The sequence below is a fragment of the Haliotis rubra genome, unplaced genomic scaffold (assembly GCF_003918875.1).
Source record: "Haliotis rubra isolate DU_JTF1 unplaced genomic scaffold, ASM391887v1 Scf685, whole genome shotgun sequence".
NCBI lineage: Eukaryota > Metazoa > Mollusca > Gastropoda > Lepetellida > Haliotidae > Haliotis > Haliotis rubra.
The window spans coordinates 263,303-287,964 of NW_025767396.1; the positions used below are offsets into that span (position 1 = coordinate 263,303).

The following is a 24,662-nucleotide window of genomic DNA, read 5'->3' on the forward strand; positions in this document are numbered from 1 at the left end:
TACTGTGTGGGTGTGAGGTATATGTATCAGGTGTACCATGTCACGTGGTATCTCAGTGGACTAGCAGTTTTAGCGGCACATCAAACCACAAACTTACCTGCATGCATGCTTCAATATATGTACAAAAATGAATGTTTTTTATACCACAATTCACCTCACCTCACCTCACCTCACCTCACCTCACCTCGCCTCACCTCGCCTCACCTCAACTAACCAAAACCAGGCTTTTGTGGTGAATTTATATTTTTGTCAGCTCTCTGATGCTGTGCATGAACACGAGAAAAAAAAACATATACATTTATGGGCTTCTGAGTAAGTGAGTGAGTGAGTGATGTTTTATGCTGCTTTTAGCAATATTCCTGCAATATCACGCCAGAAATGAGCTTCCTACATTGAAGATAATTTGGGAATCGAACCCAGGTCTACGGCATGACATAAGTGAACTCTCTAACCACTAGGCCACCCCAGCAACCCTATGGCCTCTGATGAAGAAGAATAAACAGTAGATAGGCAAATAGTACAATCATTGTTTAATGTGTGAATGGTACAGACCACGTGCTCAACTGTACAGAACATGTACAAATATGAAAATGGTTACAAAACTGTCAGTCACTGATCGTAATGGAGTGTTATGTCAAAGGATGAGAAACAGAAAAGGCAATGACAAAATATTCTGACAAGCATATAAAAAATAACTAACATGAAATACGAAGTAAACCGCTGAAAGATTTTCGTTAATTTGTTACAGCTTATTTTTGCCATATCTATCCAGGCGTCATTGAAGAAGATATCTAGTTTCGCACCATATAAAGGTCCATTTCTGTTTTTCCGAAAACTCACATCTATCCAGGTGTCTCGAGGAAGATATCTAGTTTCACACCATAATTGTCTATTTAAATGTCGTTACAGAAAATTCTCATATTTTCGAAAGTCTTCAAAGAAGATATCTTATTTCACACTTTATCAGGGTCCATCTATATGCTGTTACAGAATAAACTCATATTTTTCCAAAGACTTCAAAGAAGATATCTTATTTCACACTTTATCAGGGTCAATCTATATGCTGTTACAGAATAAACTCATATTTTTCCAAAGACTTCAAAGAAGATATCTTATTTCACACTTTATCAGGGTCCATCTATATGCTGTTACAGAATATATCCCATATTTTCCAAAGTCTTCAAAGAAGATATCTTATTTCACACTTTATCAGGGTCCATCTATACGCTGTTACAGAATATTCTCATATTTATCCAGACGTCTTCGAAGAAGATACATAGTTCCACATTATATCAAGGTCCATTCTTACAGAATATTATCATTTTTTTCCAGTTTTTGAAGAAGGTATCTTGTTTCACACCATATAACAGGTCCATTTAAATGTTGACATTTGACACATTAACTGACTGACAGACTGAGTTTAGTTTTACGCCGCTTTTGGCAATATTCCAGCAATATAACGGCAGGGGACACCAGAAATTAGCTTAACACATTGTGCCCATGTGGGGAATCGAACCCGGGTCTTCGGCGTGACGAGCCAACGCTTTAACCACTAGGCTACCCCACCGCCCCTTGACACATTAAGCTCAGATACAGCTGGTTGAAAATGGGGTAATAGTAGCTTTCTGTTCTGTAATTTTGTTTGTTGAAAACATGACCCTAGATGTGCTTAATGGTTTATTATGAGTTCATATCATCACTGATGTTTCAAAAACATAACTGTTTAATATCCAGAAGTGAGTGAGTGAGTGAGCTGGGTTTAACACTGCTTGTTCACTCATATCAGGGTAGATAAGCTTAATTTGAGGCAAAAGCCTAAACTGAGGCACATCGTAGGTGCTTGGTGGAACCAGCAAACCAGCATGGTGTTAACAAACCCAGACACCAAATCAGGGTAAACCATACTTTTGACGCTCAATCAAAGAGTTCTTGCCTGTCCAAGGGAGACAACCCTGCACAGTGAATTGCACTTAAGTTACAATGTGCCGACTATGCAAAATCTTGCTTCATGCTTCAAGGATTGTAATTTCGACTTTGATATCATGATCTTAGTTTTCCAATAAAATATTGATATCAATTTTGGCCAACTTTTACTTATAAAACAACATTTACATTACAAATTACATTTATTTTGAGTGCAAACTTAACTGATAAGAAACTAAAACTTCTTATGGAGTTCACATCGCACAACATCAAACATGTCTAGTCCCAAGGACATAAACTGATAATTAAACAAAACAAATATATCCAACAAATTTGTCTTCCTATATATTCTACAACAACCATTGTCTATACACATCTCAAATATTGATAATAAATATTATACTGCAGCATAACTGTATATCCTGCTTACCTGAGCTAGAGATACTGTTTGGGGTACAACAATTTATAACAAAAGTCAACAATACATTAAATCTTCACAAGGTCAGCTTTTGTGCTGTGAATATATTGCTTAAAGAAGTTAACAGTAAGTAATATTGCATCTGAACATAATAGTGTATATAACAATGATGTCAGTACTTTTTACATAGAGTGAGTGAGTGAGTATGGTTTAACGCCCCCTTAGGAATATTCCAGCAATATCACAGCGGGGGACACCAGAAACGGGCTTCACGCATTGTACCCAAGTGGGGAATCGAACCCGTGTCTTAGGCGTGACGAGCCAACGCTTTAACCACTAGGCTACCCCACCACCCTTTTACATAGAACACTAGGGCTGAACCCGTATATAGCGGTGTATTCATACTGCAGTATTTTGTTTTCGGTTCGGTACACTGAAATTCACTTTGAAAATACGGTACGTTCGGTTTTCGTACCGAAAATATCACCTTACTCACCTTATGCACATTACTTTCGAAATGTCATCACAATTATTCCATGTAATTTAATTCTAGATGACATCTTCATGTAGCTACCGTTTCTGAGATTTCTGTTCCAAAGTGCTGTTGTCAACAACTCATGCTGATTCGATTGGACGAACAAGTTCGTGTGAAGGCACTTTCGTTTGGGTCTCAATTCCAAGAAGATTTCTTCTTGGAACTTTAATTTTTATTGTTAATGAACCAAACCGAAATGTACCGAACCGAGAGCTGTGTACCGCAATACGTACCGAACTGTGGCATGGCCGTACTGTTGCACCTCTATAGAACACTTATAAACAAGACAGTGTGTATAATCCGTAATTTCCTAGCAAAATATTTCATTAATTTAAATTCATAGTTATGTCTTTGTGTTTCAACAGAATAAAATTCCTCAAATTTGGGATGGTATACCCGGTATATATTAAAAAAAATAATTTGAATTATTGTGAAATGTTTTTGTTAAAATATTGTTTTCTTAGTTGAGATAAGGGAAAAAAAGGAATTCTTAAAAAATTACATTTATAATTCTGAGGTAAAACAATTCATATTAGCATTCTTTGTATGTTTGCATCTCAGTATTTTGGTTAATATAATCTGGAAATATTTTCACAAAAAAGAGACTTCTAAAAGTAATTCTGTAAGAAAACGCTTCACAAGAGCACCTCACAAAAGAAAGAAATGAATATTTTTTTTACATTAAATCATTTCATGAAGGATTATCACAAATATTTAATTTATGTCATTTCCTGAAAATATTGTTTGAAGACATGACCTGAGTGAAATGACTACTTGTGCTTAGTGTTGTATTTCTAAAACTGTCACAGAAAAGTTTGACTTCTTGAATTAGGACTATAAGGGGACTGGAACACATAAGAATAAGCATTTAATTTAATTTAATCTATGAAAATTCAAGATTTAAACCTCTCACTCATACTGCAAACAGACAATTTATTTATCATCATTTAGAAATAAACCTCTTTTTTTCCCCATTCTTCTTAGAAAAGAACATTGCAGTTGAAAATCTTCAATAAAAGTTCATGTTTTCTTTACAAATTTCAATAATATTGCATTTATTCTGGAAACAAACAAAATACTAATCTTTCAAAAGAAAATTCTTCAATGAATTATGTCCCTGGATATTTTTACACAGGGAACAAATTTGGGTTACACCTGTACAACAACACTTAAACTTAACACACACAGCATCAACAACAGAACAGCAGCTTATAAAGGATGATTGTAGAAAATCTAAAACACAGAATACATATAATCAGAGCAGCAAATATTAGCATCCTTGTGAATTCACACCAATGATGGATGAGAAGAAGGAAATGAAATTTTTTATACAAATATATTTCTGTTTGAAAAAAAACGTCATAATAGTCTTGTGGAAAATGTTACACAGAATGTCCTAGGTGTTCACCGACTTCACATACTTTCTCTGACTGGAGCCGCAATGCCTCTTCTTCAGTACCTGTGATGGTGTTAGAGTGGATGTCGTCACCGCTTCAAAAACTATCGTCACATATCCAGGATATCATATCTCCAGGTATGATAAATACCGTGGAGACGCCATGTTTTGAGTCCAATTAAAAATAGGCAATATTGAAAATAACAGACCCTCCAAATAACACACATGACAAAGAGATATTCTGTGTCGCGGTATTGATACGAAGGACGAAGATGTGTCATTACCCTCTGAAAAATTTTACTGTGAAAAGGTCCAGGGTAGTTATCATAATAGAATGGTCATAAAATTCCCTGCATAACTGAGGATGGATTAACACAAACTGAGGGACTTCAAAAAGGCGTAACACTTAACCGAGGACCAGAGACCACATAAATTTATGGTCTCTGTTAGGAGTGAGTGAGTGAGTGAGTTTGGTTTTACGCGGCTTTTAGCAATATTCCAGCAATATCACGTCAGGGGATACCAGAAATGAGCTTCACACAATGTACTAATGCGGGGATTCGAACCCGGGTCTTCGGCGTGACGAGCGAACGCTTTAACCACTAGGCTACCCCACCGCCCCAGTCTCTGTTAGGACCAAGACTGTAGATCCCATATTAGGACCTCACATGTCTGTAGGACCATTTCCTAGGATGATACAGTTATTACAAGTGTGAGGACATGTGCAGAAGATGTCTATTCTAGGGTCGTTTCCACAAAGCAATCTTAGCAAAAGGTCCTCTTATGATCTTAGTGCTAAGATGGTTGTAACTCCCTTATTAACATCGGCTCATGACTGTTGTAGTGATAAAATCGCTTTGTGTTGTGGAACAGGGTCCACGTGATCAAAGTGATCTTAGCGCAAGGTCCTCTTGTGATCTTAGTGCTAAGATGGTTGTAACTCCCATACGTTAACATAGGCTCATGACTGTTGTTTTGCTAAGATTGCTTTGAGGAACAGGGTCCACTTGATCAAAGTCATCTTAGCACTAAAGTGTTCACAACTTCTGTTGTAGTGCTAATACTGCTTTGTGTAAGTGGATCCTGATTTTGTGGAAGTTATTATATTATTTATATCATCATGAGTTATCAGTTTCTTTTTGCGAACACTGTCTTCTGATCTTGTGGGAAGTTTTTAAGAGAATTTTTTATTTTGCTAACAAATTTTGTTTAACAATTTTTGTAGTACATCCCCCCCCCCCAACCTCATTTAAACAAATTTACTAGTGCACATCCTCCCTAACCTCAGTTTAACAACTAAAGGTCCACGTCCTTCTTAGCCTCATTTTAAACTTTTGATAGTCCACAGCCTTCCAAACCTCATTTTATCTTATAATTAATTGTGAACAACCTCCCTAATCTCACTTGAACACATATTTGATGGTAAACGACCTCCCTGACTTCAGTTTACCATGTCCTTAAACATCTTGGGCATGCACAGTAAACAAGCAAAAAGGTTGGTGTGCCCTGCACATGTGTCTGACTTCAGTGTAACCAGCAGTTGTATCCTGCATGACAAGTGTTGATTCAAACCAGGGTTATATCAGTTGTACATTCTCTGGCTGTCACTGGGATTCCAACAACGGTTGTACAATCTCTGGTCAACCCTGGGATTCCAACCATGGTTGTATCTGCTGTACATTCTCTGGTCAACCCTGGGATTCCAACCATGGTTGTATCGGCTGTACATTCTCTGGTCAACCCTGGGATTCAACAACGGTTGTACAGGCCGAATTCTGGGATTAAGCACAGTTGTATCAGTTGTACATTCTCTGGCTGACACTCAACCCTGGGATTCCAACAACGGTTGTATCAGTTGCACATTCTCTGGTCAACCCTGGGATTCCAACCATGGTTGTATCGGTTGTACATTCTCTGGTCAACCCTGGGATTCCAACCAGGGTTATATCAGTTGTACATTCTCTGGCTGTCACTGGGATTCCAACAACGGTTGTACAATCTCTGGCCGACCCTGGGATTCCAACCACAGTTGTATCGGTTGTACATTCTTTGTCCGACCCTGGGTTTCCAACCACATCTCCAGGTGCCGACTCAGCTTCCCGATGATTGTGTTGATATCCCTATCCTACAGCTTCAAGCTGAAAACGGAACACATAATAATCCAGATTTAAGGATTTGTCAGCCACACACTGAATGATGACAGAATTGTTGAAATCTGTCAGCATGCTTGTTGTAGTATCCCCTTGTTCGTCTTTATCCATAAAAGGACAGATGCACTTCTTGCTGTGGGCTTTCATCAACAGAGGAATATGAGTTCCTTCTTGCTGCAGGTCTTCATCCACACAGGAAGAGAGGTGATCATGCTGTATTTTTGTCCCCAGATTGATAGGGCTCCTTCTTGCTGTGCCTTCAACCTAGAGAAGAATATAGTTCCCTTCTTGCTGTGCCTTCAACCTAGAGAAGAATATAGTTCCCTTCTTGCTGTGCCTTCAACCTAGAGAAGAATATAGTTCCCTTCTTGCTGTGCCTTCAACCTAGAGAAGAATATAGTTCCCTTCTTGCTGTGCCTTCAACCTAGAGAAGACTATAGTTCCCTTCTTACTGAGCATCCTTGTCTGCTGAAGAATAGAGGTTCTATTTTGCTGTGTCTTTGTCCACAGAGGAATAGAGGTTCTATTTTGCTGTGTCTTTGTCCACAGAGGAATAGAGTTTCTATTTTGCTGTGTCTTTGTTCACGGAGGAATAGAGGTTCTGTCTGCATGTATCTTTGTTCACAGAGGAATAGAGGTTCTATTTTGCTGTGTCTTTGTTCACAGAGGAATAGAGATGACCATGCTGTATTATTGTCAACAGAACCATAGGGCTCCTTCTTGCTGTCTTTTTACCCAGAGAGGAATATAGCTTCCTTCATGCTAAGAGTTCTTGTCCACAGATGAATGGAGTCTCTATCTTACTGTGTCTTTGTCCAGAGAGGAATATAGGTTCTGTCTTGCTGTATCTTTGTTCGCAGAGGAATAGAGGTTCCATCATGATGTGAGTCCTTGTCCACAGAAGAATAGACATTCTATCTTGCTATGTGCCCTCGTCTACAAAAGAAATAAAGTCTCTGTCTTGCAGTGTCTCCATCTACAGAAGAATATATGTTCTATCATTCTGTGTTTTTATCCACAGAGGAATATAGACTCAATCTTGTGTTCTCATCCAGAGAGGAACAGATATTGTATATTGCTGTGTGCCTTCATTCATACATAGAGGTTCCATCGTTCTGTGTGTCGTTCGCCATTGAGGAAAAGTGGTCTCATATGTAGCAGTAAGATCTTGTTTATCTTGATCCACTGAAAAGTGTTTAGTTTTACGCAAGTTTTAGCAATATTCCAACAATATCACAGTGGGGGTCACCAGAAATGGGCTTCACACATTGTACTCATTTAGGGAATTGAACCTGAGTCTTCAGCATGACGAGCAAATGCTTTATCCACTAGGCTACCCCACCTCCCCTTTCCACTGAGGAACAAAGGTCTCATCTGATTAAGCCATTATCCATGTTTCTTTTCTGAGTCATTGCTTCAGGCTGTTAATGTTCATAAGTAATGTTCAGTTTGCTCACAGTGGTATGATCTCTTATAGGTTTTTTCCCTGTAGCCTTATTTCTTTGTCTTGATCACAAAATAATTAAGGTATCACCTTGCTGTGTGTATCATATCGGCCAGAATACAGGGACCTTCCTGTGTCAAGATATCTTTTGTCTCCATTCACAGAGGAATACAGCTTCACTCTTGGTGAACTTTCATCATTCAATCATTCACAGAAAGACGTTCTTCTTGCTGCAGCATAACATGTGTTTCCATTTGGACAGACTTGGTCTCCATCTGTAGAGAAATACAGGCACTTTCTTGCCGAGTGTCTTCATCTAACTGGAGAATAGATATCCCTTTTTTCTGTGAGTCTTCATTCATAGAGGAATAATGATTCCTCTTTGCTGTCAGTCTCCTTGCTGATCTGTGTCTCCATCCATCGAGGAATACACTCTTATTCTTAATTTGTCTCTCCATCTTATGAGGAACACAGCTTGCTTCTTGCTGTTTTGTCTTCATCTTGAGAAGAATAGATATCCCTTCTTGTTTTCAAGGCTCCATCCATAGAAGAATACAGTTATATTCTTTCTGCGAGTCTTTATCTACAACCTTTGTGCTGTGTGTTCTTGTCCTCAGAGGAATGCAAACTCCTTCTTTCTGTGTCTCCATCAATGGAGGAATAAAGGTTTATTCTTGCTACCAGTCTCTGTCCCCAGATGAATACAAATTCTATCTCACTGTGAGTCTGTCATTAGAGGAATACAGTTTCTATCTGACTGAGAGTCTGTCATCATTTTCAGAGGAATGCAGATTCCATCTGACTGTGAGTCTCTGTCCTCAGAGGAATGCAAACTCTTTCTTTCTGTGTCTCCATCAATGGAGGAATAAAGGTTTATTCTTGCTGCCAGTCTCTGTCCCCAGAGGAATACAGACTCCATCTGACTGTGAGTCTCTGTCCTCAGAGGAGTGCAAACTCCTTCTGTGCGTGAGTGTCCATCTACAGAGGCAATACAGGTAAGTCCTTGCTACATGTCTTCATCCACAGAAGAATACGACTACCTTTCTGAAGGTCACACTTAAGTTTTAGTTTCTGATCCACTACATGTAGTCTGCTATCACTCATGATGTGATAATGTCATTGGATCATGAGTAGAGGACCTATGATTCATATCCACTTGAGTGAGATAGAGATTTTGTTTTTCACGTGATGCAACATTCCAACCAAACAAGGAACACCAAGAATGATCTTCACACACAATTGGGAATCAAACCCAGGCACCGACGACATGGGCCAGCACTTCAATCACAAGGCTACCCAACCCACTGAAGATACCAATATCACATGTATAGTTTGTGTCTCATCATCTGTTCATAGCTCCTTTGTCTGTACACAAATCAGAATATTGTTGCTAAGCTACACTCGTACTCTACGATGCTGGTAGGAATATTGGTGACATTTACCCTCCCATCCTACAGTAGAAACAAATGATCAATAACTATATACTCCACATGATAGCACTTTGGGTGTATTCAGTGTTGTTCATAGTGCTAGCACATCCATTCCATATTAAACACACAATCAGTCAGTTCTTGTGCAGACTGGTCCTGACCACTGAGATCTGGTTATGGCACATTTGGACCAGCCCAAACTGGTTTGGAGCAGTTCAGTGGAGGGCATCAAGGGCTGAGGCAAGGCGGAGCATATCGATGAGGTTCATGGACAGTTTCTTCTCCAGACACTGGTAGAAATAGTCGGGTGCCTGGAACACGAAACAGAGCATCATGAGCCACATTTGAACAGGATCAAACAACATTCAATGCAATCTGGACTGCAAAACAAATTACAGGATTTAAACAAAATTTCAGCAAATGTGTGATGATTTGAATATGGGAGTAGGACGGGTGCCTGTAACATGAAACAGAGTGAGTGAGTGAGTGAGTGAGTGAGTGAGTGAGTGAGTGAGTGAGTGAGTGAGTGAGTGAGTGTGTGAGTGAGTGAGTGAGTGAGTGAGTGAGTGAGTGAGTGAGTGAGTGAGTGAGTGAGTGAGTGAGTGAGTGAGTATAGTCTTGCTCAACTTTTTCATGACGGCAGCAGATATGAGAACATTGGAACAAGCAGATATCAGAACATTTGCAAGGGCTTGAATATGACGCCAGAATATTGCAGAAGACGTAAGAGGTTTTAAGCATGACAGTGGAACAATACTTAGAATTAGAATAAAAACAGCAGAATACTACGCAAAGAAAAGATCATGACAGCAGAATATTTGTGAGAACTTAATCATGACAGCAGTACATTTGGACAAGCAGATATCGGAACATTTGCAAGGACTTGAATATGATGGCAGAACACATGAGAGGATTTGAACAGTAAAGCAGAACAATTCCATGAATTTCACCAAAATATTTGTAAAGACTTAAATGTGATAGCAGTACATGTTAAAGAAAAGATTATAACAGCAGAACATTTCTTCGGATTCAAACATGGTGGCAGAACACACGAGAGTCTGAGAACATGATACCAAAGTACTTGTAAGGATTAGCCAGTGTTTAAAACTCCCAAAATTCCAAGCCAGACAGCCGGACTGGTAACTTTAAAAAATTACCAGTCTGGATACAAACTTGCCTGTCCGGTTTTCAACAATAAAAAACAAACAAAATCAGGTTAGTCAGGTCACTGTTTGTAGGCATCGCAATGAACTACATAGCACTAACAGGCAATGCACCGAGTTTAGGTAAACTGAAAGTACATGTGTTGTGATTGGTTATTGTAAATGAACTGTCAAATCGTAAATAATTTAATAATCATCATAAACACCTCAAACTGACGACAAGAGAACCTGTCTGATATTATGAAATATTTACTGTTAGGGGTAAAAACATCTACCAGACCACCGGACAGGCTACTTTTGAAATTTGACAGTCCGAGATGAAAGTAGACCGTTCCCGACAGTCGGGCAGGCGGGAATTTTAAACGCTGGATTAGCAAAATCAGCAAAACACAGATCAGTGGAATTATGCAAGCTACACAACACTGAAACAAATGTCGTATCCATACTGGCAAAAAAACAAACTAACCTCCTGTTTCATTTCCCTTAGTTGCCATAGTAACCGTCCGTCAAACTGGCTGAAGGCTGCGATGGATCTGAGGAGGAAAACCAAAGTGAATCAAACAGAAAGCTAGAAGAATTATCATTATTATTATAGGATATTTATATAGCGCACATATCCACACACTAGTGCATGCTCAAGGCGCTGGTATTTTTTCCCTCGATCATTGGATGTCAATCTCAACGGCACATCATATTATCAATCTCAACTCCCTGGGGAGTATACAACTCTTGCTGCCACTAGGCGCACCGAGTTATTGTGGCTTTCTCATCCTAACGAGGTTCCCATTCACAGCTGGGTGGACTGGGACATATAGTCACAGCACTTTGTCGAAGTTTACTGCATGTTGCTGTACCTGCAACTAGGTGTATGCATGTGGCCACCATCTGGTCATATACCAACAGATTCGTGGGTTCTTTTAAGTGCACAGGGTTGTGTACTGTACACTAGGGGTTGTGGCAACACCGAAAGAGTCTGCGCACAAAGATTTTTACACCAGGCCACAGAAGAAGACATGATTAGTTTAGGTGTAATGGTTGCAACTGTCCATGGCATTTTGTACATGGATTAGTGCATGTCAGTTTCAAATATAAATATCAATTCTACATATCAATGCAGCACAATTGAAGATAGGTGATACTGCTGGAATATTGAAAAAGCGGCGTAAAATCACTCATTCCACTGAAGGTAACATAATATAAGTTGTTCACTGGTCACAAGGGTACATCAACCCATGTGCCCCGAGGGACCAGTGAACACAGATTTTGTCTTACCGAACACCTTAATGTTAAGTTTGAATTGTTTGAAGTATGGGTACAAATCTTTTTGTAGCCATCGCTAGATTTTGCTGACAAAAAAAAAAGATTTAGAGTTATCTCCCTTCCATCGATTTGCATTCGCAAAACATCGGTAATTTCCATACATCATACGTGATTCAATGTTATTCGAGATAAAGAATTACTACCACGAAGTACCAAATGAGTTGCCATTGACAGCGGGGTACATTGAAATGTTACTCGCTTGTAAGCGGGGTACATTGAAAATAATAGTAGAGCTCTCAGCCAATCAGAAAGCGACATTTATGTGTGAGGTAACATGACCTTGACAAATATTTGATCCATTTTGATCAATCAGAGGTTTCAAATTACAATTGATTGAAATAGCTGCACAAGGTTAACATTGAAGAAAGTTTTTTCTCAGTAGGCTAACAGACAACATAATATTAGTATTCTGTTGTTTATTGATTTGTAGTCACTTCAATAGTCTAAATCAGAGTGGCAATACATTTTGCAAAAGAAAACGAGACACATGATTATGATATTTCTTGATGCTCATGATGTCAATCACTGTATTGTCTGGTCCAGACTTGATCATATACAGGCAGCCGCCATATGGCTGAATATTGCTGAGTGCGGCATTAAACAAAAAACAAACTGCAAAAAATATCTCCAAAAATATTTTTGTTAAGTACATCAAAGAAAAAGAGGGGCGGTGGGGTAGCCTAGTGGTTAAAGCGTTCGCCCGTCACGCCGAAGACACGGGTTCGAATCCCACATGGGTACAATGTGTGAAGCCCATTTATGGTGTCCCCTGCCGTGATGTTGCTGGAATATTGCTAAAAGCGGAGTAAAACCAAGCTCAGCCAGTCAGTCAGTCAAAGAAAAATATTGTCATGAAAAAGTCCCTACTGATTATTTTTCCCTGTCTCACATTGTGTGAAGCCAGATCAGATGTTGAAATTTCAGCACAACAGAGAGCTTTGAATTTGTCGCTTCAACGTGCCTTATAACTGTACAATGCAATAAAAACTGAAGACTCTCCTCGACACTGTACGTACCCATCTAGTTGGTGTGTGACGAGCCAGCGCTGCACGTCGTCACGTGACATGTTGTGTGTGATAGGTTGGTGTCCCTGAGGTATTGCCAGCTCGGTGCCGGGGTGTGTGTTACGGTGTGGGTTGCCGGCAAACACTAGCCGGTTCTCTGTCGTACTTTCTAGTGCATCTACTTGATCTGCAAGTAAATGACATTGCAATGAGCCCTTAATTCTGTAATGTACAATTTCACTTTTACACAGCTAAAGAAAGGCTAAACCTTTCTTATTTGATGGCTGAACATTTGATTGACCTGCATTTGCATGTGTTTGTGATCTATATGCGAACATGTGATAATGTTACTATCAGATGCTGTTTCAGAAACAAATGGTCATGATATTCAGAAATGTCAAAGAAATTGTACTTTAAGCAGAATTTGCATATGAAAATCGAAAAGATTTTGTCACTTTTTTTCACAGGTAAATAAAATAAAAATAATGCAGTTTATAGTCAGGAGACATGCAGATTCTGTTTCAAACTTCAACTTCAAAGTGATTGATTTTGACAGTACATCATCATTTGATATCCATCATTTGGGTGATATCATGTGATATCATTCAAGGAGATATTGCTCATTATTATTGATTTTGACAGTACATCATCATTTAACATCCATCGCTTAAGTGATATCATATGATATCTCCTGGGAGATATTGCTACAATGAAAATGTGTCACAATGCTTTGCAGATCTTGAGACATCATCTGTTACAATGATGTCACAATCAAATGACTGAAAACACTACCAATTACTGTCTACAACCTGAAAAAGTTGCAAGATTGATTTCTGATTATACATCACCCTCATGTCTTTGAATATTTTTTCATAACTTGAAAGTCCCTGGCAAGGTGAAGGAATTATTATTGACTCATCTTGGATTATCTATGTGTAGCAGCGAAATAATTTCCGAGTCCGCGGACCTTCTGATCCGAAGTCGGACGCCTTGTCCACATGACCAAAGAGGTTAACCCCATCAGCAAGTTGACAAGGTAAGGATTTCATCTGTGGGATGACTCCACGCCCTGCTACATATATGAGTCAAATCTGAGATTCAAAATATGTTGATGAAGGGTTTCATTTCTTCTCTCACCTGAAGATTGTGATTGAAGCACGTTTGACCTTTTACCACGACCTCGCAGCTCCTTGAGCATGCCTGACATGGATTTCTCGAATGGGTATTTCCCGCTGAAATCAAAGAACAGCTTGGCACCGAGGACTATCCCCAGCCAGCCGTCGGGACGATACTTCTTCTGCATCATCAGCGGGATGTAGTCTTTCCGTAACTGAAACGTGTACTCAGCCTCTGTAGAGAGAAATAAATATACCTGAAGATGACACACTTTATGGATGATCAACTTCTTTATTTTAACAATAGCGACGTTTCGGTATAGGTTCTTACACCGTTTTCAAGCATATGGGGGAATGATGGGGTACACCAGTTTAAATGCCACTCAAACAACTGAATATACATGGTGGTAGGTATGGTATTTTGTTATACTAGTCGTAATAGTCAATTGATCAGTGATAAAATTCCCCTATCTTGGGTATGATGAACCGAGAGCATCCCTCTGGAGAATGGTGACCTCATATACTGACACTGATAAAAGGTCAAGGTCAGGACTTTAGGTCATAGTTGTGCAGGGGTGGATCCAGAGTGGAGTTGTGGGGATGCGCATCCCGCTTTCCCCCAAAAAATTGTTACCTGAGGAGCATTTCACCCTAACCTTTTCACTTCAAGATTTATGTTTACCCCCTTCTCCAAAATGTTGGATCTGGCCCTGTCGTGTATCTCCAAGAGGCTACATTCTTAAAAAACAATTGGTTGTTTGCCTGTTTGGGAGTTTCTAAACATTCTCTGTGGGTTTTGTGGTCTGTTCAAGAGTTCATGAGTGAGTGTGTTGGGTTTAACATTGCTGGGAGCAATACTCCAGTTAGCCCTAGTGTGGAGGAAAGCAAATACTAATCCAGGTCAACACTAAACCCACATGCACAGCATTGTGCCCTTCACATCCTGCTGGCCAACAAATATACTACTATCTTTACATCAATATACAGTCTTACCTGTCCTACAGTTGGGACTCTGCTGGCCAACAAATATACTACTATCTTTACAACTATATACAGTCTTACCTGTCCTACAGTTGGGACTCTGCTGGCCAACAAATATACTACTATCTTTACAACTATATACAGTCTTACCTGTCCTACAGTTGGGACTCTGCTGGCCAACAAATATACTACTATCTTTACAACTATATACAGTCTTACCTGTCCTACAGTTGGGACTCTGCTGGCCAACAAATATACTACTATCTTTACAACTATATACAGTCTTACCTGTCCTACAGTTGGGACTCTGATGGCCAACAAATATACTACTATCTTTACAACTATATACAGTCTTACCTGTCCTGCAGTTGGGACTCTGCTGGCTAACATATATGCTACTATCTTTACAACTATATATAGTCTTACCTGTCCTGCAGTTGGGACTCTGATGGCCAACAAATATACTACTATCTTTACAACTATATACAGTCTTACCTGTCCTACAGTTGGGACTCTGCTTGTATTTTTCCGACATGCACACAAGGACGACGGCAGCATTTTCCACGGCCTCTGCCATCGCCTGCAGCGTGGATCCCCCATCTCATCCACATCCACCCACACAATATAACCCTCAGTCTGAAAATACAAACAGAGACACATCCTCAACTCTGTGATGGAAAGGCGTCTGTACAGTTTAGTCACTATGGGATGGTGAAGTTTCACAGAGGCATTTATACAGGTTGGGATCCACAAGCAAGGCTGAGAGAGAGAGGGGCAGAAAGGGGAGAGAGAGGGATAGAGAGAGAGAGATAGAGACAGAGGCATTTATATAGGTTGGGATCCACAAGCAAGGCTGAGAGAGAGGGGGACAGAGAGGGAGAGAGAGGGAGAGAGAGAGAGAGAAAGGAGGGAGGGAGAGGGAGGGAGAGGGAGGGAGGGAGAGGGAGAGGAGGGAGAGAGAGAGAGAGAGAGAGAGAGAGGGAGAAAGAGAGAGAGAGAGAGAGAGAGAGAGAGAGAGAGAGAGAGAGAGAGAGAGAGAGAGAGAGACAGAGAGAGAGAGAGAGGAGAGAGAGAGAGAGAGAGAGGAGGGAGGGAGGAGAGAGGAGAGAGGAGAGAGACAGAGAGAGAGAGAGAGAGAGAGAGAGGAGAGAGAGAGAGAGAGAGCAAGAGAGAGAGAGGGAGAGAGAGAGAGAGGAGAGAGAGAGAGAGGAGGAGAGGGAGAGAGAGGAGGGAGAGAGAGAGAGAGGAGAGAGAGGAGAGGGAGAGGGAGAGGAGGGAGGAGAGAGAGAGAGAGAGCGAGAGAGTTAGGCATGAAGTAATCTCCATGGTTATAACAGCTGGGCATGAAGCAATATCTACGGTTATAACAGTTGGGGGTGTAGTAATGTTCGAGAAACTCTCATATAGTAGTCCAAGCTTTTGTGTTCTGGTCACTATATGGCTACAAGATTAGGGAGACTGACCCTGAGTTTGTCCCGAATCTCCAGAACCTTCTCCTGCTCATTCCAGGAGTAGCTGATGAAGATGTGGTTCTTCCCTCGTGGGGGTCCTTTTGTCTCTGCAACAAACACTCAATGATACAGTCAAACACTACTGAGTTGGAGAGACCTACGTATATACTGATCAATATTGTATTTATCCAATGTTCAAGACAACTGCAAAATGGTTAATTAACAAGCAATTCATGGGACCAATCTTTTACTTCAAGACAAGAACATCAAAGTTCCACAACAGCACAATAACCTAAATACTATCGTAATGTTTTGTTTATTCGTTTGTTGTTTAACGCTGCGCTCAGCAATATTCCCCCTACATGGCAGTAGACTGTAAATAATTGAGTCTGTACCAGACAATCCAGTGATCAACATCATGAACTTCGATTGAATCAATTGGAATATGATGATATGTGTCAGTGAGTCTGACCACATGATCCTGTTAGTTGCCTCTTACGACAAGCATGGGGTACTGAAGATCAATTCTAACCCGGATCTTCACGGGTTACAGTAATGAGAAACTTAAAAGCACCTACTGTCTGTTGGAGCATCTCCTTTCCCGGTGAGAACCCACAATGCACCTTGAGCATTCTTCTTCACTTCCTTGTGCTGACTCTCAAGCAGCTTCTCTAAGGTGCTCATCAGATTGTCCGTCTCCTGCAGCTCCTTCCGTACATCCTTGTCGAACGCCAGCGTCCAGATACATCGCGCCGTTGTGCTCTGCTCCTTTTCATTGTCGCTTAGCAACATCTTCATGAACAGAGGGATGCTGCCTTCCTCTGTAATCTGGGGAGATATAATACAGGGTTGTACAGAAACATGCTACCATCCTCTTAAATGTAGGGAGATATAACATAGGCTTGTACTGATCAATAGTACCTTCCTCTACAATCTGGGGAGATATAACACAGGGTTGTACGTAAAGGATAAAGCATGACTCCGAGGTCTTGGTCGGGATTGTAAAACCTGAGAGCAGCAGAGACGGAGCGGTAAGACTACAGAATAATTTGGATACTTGTAAAAGGTTTGGGTTAGGTCGAAGAGCCCTCGGGTTTACAAGCTCCGACACCTGCTGCTGGAGGGTTTCAATCCGAGCTTGTAAAAACGAAGAGCCCTTGGTTTTATCCGACTTACCAAGATCGAGGGGAGTGTTTTATCCGACTTATGAACCGTCATGAATGTAAAACAGTGCATGTACTGAGCAGAACAACATTGATGGAACAACCCGCAAATGATGGAACAGCTGGTGTTAACTGAGATGCGATTGGCAGCCAACACCTTGCCTCGCACGCGCAATGCATGTACTCTGCACACGCTACCCGTGTCCTGCACATGTGCTGCTCGCAGTACTCATCTTGTGAGGAACACATGGTTCATATTGACAAACAATCTCTTTCTTCACAGCGATCCTTCGTAGCCTAGAGGATAAAACCGCCAAGCCAGAGAGCGAAGGGTTACGGGTTCGAAACCAGTTATCGCCACTATATATTGGAAGTTTTCAATAATGAGATATTTTACGATCAGTCATAAATAATGGTCATTTCAAAACCTCACATCAGCTTAAATAACGACCATTTCAAAACCTAGGTTATGAAATGGTCAAAATTTAACCTGTTATGAGGTTTCGAAACGTGTACTTCAAAACATGGGTTTAGAAGTGATCGGTGCAAAGTCACGGCAGAGGTCTACCGGATTCTGGAAGGAACCTACTTTACTGCAGAGAAAATCGGAGATAGGTTTATAAAGATTGGTCCTGCCTTCCTCTATGAGGGAGACATAACACAGGGTTGTACAGAGAGGTCGTGACATCCTCTTTGATCTGGGGAGACATAATACAGGGTTGTACAGAGAGGTGGTGACATCCTCTATGATCTGGGGAGATATAACACAGGGTTGTACAGAGAGGTGGTGACATCCTCTATGATCTGGGGAGATATAACACAGGGTTGTACAGAGAGGTGGTGACATCCTCTATGATCTGGGGAGATATAACACAGGGTTGTACAGAGAGGTGGTGACATCCTCTATGATCTGGGGAGATATAACACAGGGTTGTACAGAGAGCTGGTGACATCCCCTCTATGATCTGGGGAGATATAACACAGGGTTGTACAGAGAGGTGGTGACATCCTCTATGATCTGGGGAGATATAACACAGGGTTGTACAGAGGGATGGTGCCATCCTCTATGATCTGGGGAGACAAAACACAGGGTTGTACAGAGAGATGTTGACATCCTGTCTGATCTGGGGAGATATAACACAGGGTTGTACAGAGAGAGGTGGTGACATCCTCTATGATCTGGGGAGATATAACACAGGGTTGTACAGAGAGGTGGTGACATCCTCTATGATCTGGGGAGATATAACACAGATCTGGATATAACACAGGGAGGAGTTGTACAGAGGTGGTGACATCCTCTATGATCTGGGGAGATATAACACAGGGTTGTACAGAGATGGTGGTGACATCCTCCTCTATGATCTGGGGAGATATAACACAGGGTTGTACAGAGAGGTGGTGACATCCTCTATGATCTGGGGAGATATAAGGAGTACAGAGAGGTGGTGACATCTCTATGATCTATGGGGTTGTACAGAGACATCCTCTATGATCTGGGGAGATATAACACAGGGTTGTACAGAGAGGTGGTGACATCCTCTATGATCTGGGGAGATATAACACAGGGTTGTACAGAGAGGTGGTGACATCCTCTATGATCTGGGGAGATATAACACAGGGTTGTACAGAGAGGTGGTGACATCCTCTATGATCTGGGGAGATATAACACAGGGTTGTACAGAGAGGTGGTGCCATCCTCTATGATCTGGGGAGATATAACACAGGGTTGTACAGAGAGGTGGTGACATCCTCTATGATCTGGGGAGACATAACACAGGGTTGTACAGAGAGGTGGTGACATCCTCTATGATCTGGGGAGATATAACACAGGGTTGTACAGAGAGGTGGTGACATCCTCTATGATCTGGGGAGATATAACACAGGGTTGTACAGAGAGGTGGTGACATCCTCTATGATCTGGGGAGATATAACACAGGGTTGTACAGAGAGGTGGTGACATCCTCTATGATCTGGGGAGATATAACACAGGGTTGTACAGAGAGGTGGTGACATCCTCTATGATCTGGGGAGATATAACACAGGGTTGTACAGAGTACAGATGATCTGGGGTGACATCCTCTAGAGATCTGGGGAGATATAACACAGGGTTGATATAACAGAGAGGTGGTGACATCCTCTATGATCTGGGGAGATATAACACAGGGTTGTACAGAGAGGTGGTGACATCCTCTATGATCTGGGGAGATATAACACAGGGTTGTACAGAGAGGTGGTGACATCCTCTATGATCTGGGGAGATACAATAACACAGGATTGTATTGAAAAGATTATTGTCATGAGTTCAGTAAATGATTAAAATCTGTGAAAATTGGCGAATTCTTAACAAAACTTTACACCAAAACGCATCTGTTCACATGCACGACATTTGCTCATGCCTTTCGCAATTTGAAGCATCATCCTTGTGCAATTCATCTGCATAAGGTTTTCAGTTGGTTCCCCCAAGTTGGTGGAGAAATTCGTCTTCGATGTAACCACATACATATACATAACATATAGTGAGTGCTTTAAGTGAGTCTAAACTTTTGATGGGTAGTATATTAAATGTGAATATTAGCAGAACATAACTCCAGATTCAAAGACAGGTGAACAGTTAGTATTTTGTCAAGTCACCATGGGCAGCAATGCAGGCTTCAATGCGACAGGGCATACTACTGATCAAAGAAGTTAGAAAGTCGTGGTCCATGCTGTCCCAATATCGGACCACCTCTTCTTTCATTTCAGCAATATTTGTCAGATTTTTCTTATTGACACTTTCCTTCATAAGTCCCCAAACATTTTCTATTGGATTTAGGTCAGGGCTATAGCTTGGCCAATCTAATAACGCCATATTTTGGGTCCCAAAACCAGGCCTGTGAATGCTTTGAACAATGTTTTGGTCGTTGTCCTGCTGGAAAATCCAAAAATTTCCACAGAACACGGAGCAGATGGAAGTAAATGTCCACGAGAATATCTGTGTACCGCCACTGTTCATATTCCCTTCAATACACAGAGGGGCTTGCCCCTAACACAGATATGCCACCCCACACGCTAAATTTCTCGGACTGTACTTTGGGCACTGATACAAAGGTTTTCAGTTTGTTTGGTCCACAATTTCAGTGTATTAGGAACAGCCACACAGAACTTTCACCTGAGAAAATCACATTGTCCCAGTTAAAATTTCTATGCTGTAAGCACCAGTTCAACCTTCGCCCTTTTGTTCAGGTTTCATGATCGGTGATGAAATTCCTCGACTTTTTCTGCCAACCCATTGCATGCAGGGTTGTACAGAGATAGCTGTGGTGTTTATACCATCCTCTATGATCTGGGTAGATATAACACAGGGTTGTACAGAGAGGTGGTGCCATCCTCTATGATCTGGGGAGATATAACACAGGGTTGTACAGAGATGTGGTGTCATCCTCTATGATCTGGGGAGATATAACACAGGGTTGTACAGAGAGGTGGTGCCATCCTCTATGATCTGGGGAGACATAACACAGGGTTGTACAGAGGGGTGGTGCCATCCTCTATGGTCTGGGAAGACATAACACAGGGTGGTACATAGAGGTGGCGCCATCTTCTATGACCCGGGGAGATATAACACAGGGTTGTACAGAGAGGTGGTGACATCCTCTATCATCTGGGGAGATATAACATAGAATTACTCAGACGGGCATCCCTTCCTTCCCCCTACCCTGTAGTTGTCCATCAAGACTACTCACCTTCGACTTGTTGCCATCATTGACAGCTAGCTTGTCCAAGCCTTGTGTCAACTCCTGCGGTGTGAATCCCTTGAACCTCCTCTTTGGGTTGTCCAATGCTTTGCCAATCCACATGACAACATTCTTTATAGTACCTGGAGGCAATGCAGATCATCATTGAACAGCGTCACCACAATACATTTAATCTTTTAAAAATTGATTATTGAATTATTACCTATTAAAATTTAAAGTTTTTGAATTTATAATTCATATATTATTATTTATTGATTTTTATTTAAGATGTTTGTCTTATCAAACTATAAGCAATTTTAAAAAATAATTTATTAAACAGATTCTGATATAACAGACACCTTTTTGGCTAAATGTGACAGAATTTATGTCTAAATTTCTAACTTAAACATAAAGAATTATTAATATAGTATTAGAAAGCTTTTTGAAAAATTGTATTTGTATGAAATTGGTTTAAAAAGGGGAAACATTCTGAGACGCCAAAACTAAACACATAATTGCTATTATTATGAAATATTCCATGTCCCGCAGTCAGGAACATGACTGACTGACTGAGTTTGGTTTTACGCCGCTTTTAGCAATATTCCAGCAACATCACGGCGGGGGACACCAGAAATGGGCTTCACTCATTGTACCCATGTGGGGATTCAACCCGGGTCTTTGGCGTGATGAGCCAACGCTTTGACCACTAGACTACCCCACCGCCCCGTCAGGAACATGATCAAAGTGCCCCAGGCATTGTATAAATGTCGTAATTCCTTGGTTATATATGAGCACACATAGTAAGCGGTTGGTTATATGGGGGTGAGCATTCTGTAGATGTACGCTACAGTGTGCAGTAGAAAATGCTTCATGCAAAACACACAGAGGTTTCCGTCACCGGCATGCAAGAGTTCTGCAAGGGAGGTAATCCATGACTCTGATGCTTAATGAAATCGGTGGGCTTTTTGCGGAAATTGGATTATTATGAGGATTATTGTAAGGACGGTTATTGCAGGAGAGTACTCTGCAATGTTTCTTTCTTATTCTTTCTTTCTATTTTGTTTCTTTAGTTGTTTAAAGCCACATTCAGCAATATTCCCAATAATGTCCGTCTATAAATAAAGTCCAGACAATCTGGTGACTGATATCATGAGTATAAATCTTTCAAATTGGGATGTGATGACATTCATCAGTCAATTCATGGATGCTGACAACCTGATCCCAAAGGTTATTTCTTACGGTTATATATGACCAATTCTAACCAATGTCCCTCCATGGAGTCATAGTTAAAGCAGCCGCACATACACACGCATGCACGTCGTCATATGAGCGAAATATTCTCAAGTACGACGTTAAACCCAATTTCACCTCACCTCACCTCACCTCTGATGGCCACTCCAAACTACCGGTATTTGAGCTGTAGGGCGGTCGGCTGGTTGGGATGTTTTAGGCAAAAAAATTGTTTTTGGTAATACTTGAAAAAATATTTATGCTTCAGGTATACCAGAATCGGAGAAAAGCTGTACAATGAAAATGTGTTGTGTAAATATCCTTGTATCCAGAGAAAGAGAATTATATGAATTGAAGAAGAGTCTGAAAAAAAATATTGTTTCCCCCAAAATCTCATTCAAATTGGTTATTTTACTCAAATTCAAGGTCACTTTCATAGAAGGTCATGTAACTTTCAACTCAGCCATTCATCATCAAAGCTACAAAATTCTTGATATGAATGAACAAAGTATTCAGACAGGCATATCTGATGTCTGTGTCTTGTTGAATATAAACTAGATCTGACTGCGACATGACAAAGCTGTGGAAATCTTGCATACTTCCTGACATACTGTTATGGCAGCCACTATATGCACTACGAACGGAATTGTATTTGTTATTTTTTCAAGAAACTCATTTGGACTTTGTGCTTAAAATGTGTGTGGGACTAAAAGATATATGTGCACCCCCTTCTCCAACATCCTGGATCCCCCCCTGCTTCATGGCTGGAATAATGCCAATGTGACGTAAAACTCAACTCAACTCAACACAACGAACGGTTTACTCATATTCTGAGGCACTTGTCTGAAATTCTTATGAAGACTTCAGCTAACCTAGTTAATTCCAAAAGAGGCTGCATGGAAGTCCTGGGTTTGATTCCCCACATGGGTACTATGTATGAAGCTACATTTTTCACATTCCTGCCATGATATTGCTGGAATATTGTTAAAAGTGGCATAAAACAATCTCTCTCTCTCACTCCTAAAGTGGCTCTTAGAATGACCTACTTAATTCTGAAAGAGATTCTTAGAATGACCTAGTTACCTTATTGCTGGTTCCGGTGATGATTTACATACCTACTGAAATGCCCCCTGAAATACCCTAGCCTACCTGCTGTAGTGGCAAAGTCTTGTGTTAATCACTTTGGTTTCATGGAAAAAATGAATAAATAAAAAAATAAATACCCAAGGTAAAAAAAACCCAAAAAACACTTCTTGTGTTAATGATGTGGCTCTTACAATGACCTAGTTACCTCCCTAACATTGCCTTTCAACCTGGCAATGTGGTTCTGAAGATGACCTAAATACATCCCTACAATGACCTAGTTACTTCATAGTGTGGCTCTTTAACTTAATTAAATCCTGATAACCTTGTTATGTCCAAATGTGGCTCTTACGATGACCTACTTAACCCCACAGTGTATAAATATACCGACCTAATTATCAGGGCACGATCACCTAATTACCTCCAAGTTTGGCTCTTATGATGACCTAATTAGCTCCCAGTTTGGCTCTTATGATGACCTAATTACCTCATGCTTGGTCCTTATGATGACCTAATTACCTCCAAATTCAGCTCTTAAGCTCTTATGATGACCTCATTACCTCCAAACACTTATGATGACTTAATTACATCTAAGTTTGGTTCTTACAATGACCTAATTACCTCCAAGTTCGACTCTTACAATGACCTAATTACCTCCAACTATAGGCTCTTTCAATGACCTAAATACCTCCTAGTGATGCTCCTACGATGACCTAAGAACGTCCTAGAGTGGCTCCTAAGAAAGGCGTTCACACAGAGGACGACATCGGGGATGACACGCATTTACCGTAATTTGACCTACTTTTCTGTGAAAAGATCAGGGTCTGACCTGTTTCGTCGATAAGTTTGCTGTTGTCTTCTTCCTCGACGATGTAGGCCAAGGTCAACATGGCTAATACTCTCAGCATGTCGTCGTTCATGTTGATGAATGGCATAATTACCTGCAATGTTACAATTGATATTAATTAAACAAAGTCCATGTAAATTAAAAATACATATTAATATAAAAACAGGCAATGGCATAGCATTGCAACAGTCCATTCCGTAAGATTGCAATGGTTCAGTTCACAGAGTTTGGCTACTAACTGCTGGTTGATGGCCATTGGATACCTTCTGTTAAGTGAAGACAAGATAATCATCAAT

The 24,662-nt window shown here is 40.6% G+C and overlaps 1 protein-coding gene and 2 long non-coding RNA genes across 3 annotated transcripts in view; 2 read left to right on the forward strand and 1 right to left on the reverse strand.

Moving 5' to 3' along the window:
- Positions 1–5,216: 5,216 nt before the first annotated feature.
- LOC124258169 lies at positions 5,217–24,069 on the forward strand. Its single transcript, XR_006893527.1, has 3 exons — positions 5,217–5,305; positions 18,170–18,174; positions 24,059–24,069. It is a non-coding gene; the product is annotated as an uncharacterized LOC124258169 (long non-coding RNA).
- LOC124258168 lies at positions 6,680–7,165 on the forward strand. The gene is made up of 3 exons (XR_006893526.1): positions 6,680–6,942; positions 7,021–7,059; positions 7,099–7,165. It is a non-coding gene; the product is annotated as an uncharacterized LOC124258168 (long non-coding RNA).
- LOC124258165 overlaps positions 9,214–24,662 on the reverse strand; it is a 45,486-nt gene continuing 30,037 nt past the window's right edge. Inside the window, 10 exon segments of the mRNA XM_046692224.1 lie at positions 9,214–9,607; positions 10,926–10,992; positions 12,796–12,970; positions 13,921–14,133; positions 15,375–15,479; positions 15,482–15,515; positions 16,343–16,437; positions 16,909–17,158; positions 21,216–21,349; positions 24,349–24,460. Coding sequence (XP_046548180.1) covers positions 9,512–9,607; positions 10,926–10,992; positions 12,796–12,970; positions 13,921–14,133; positions 15,375–15,479; positions 15,482–15,515; positions 16,343–16,437; positions 16,909–17,158; positions 21,216–21,349; positions 24,349–24,460 — 1,281 coding nt within the window. The 3' untranslated portion in view covers positions 9,214–9,511.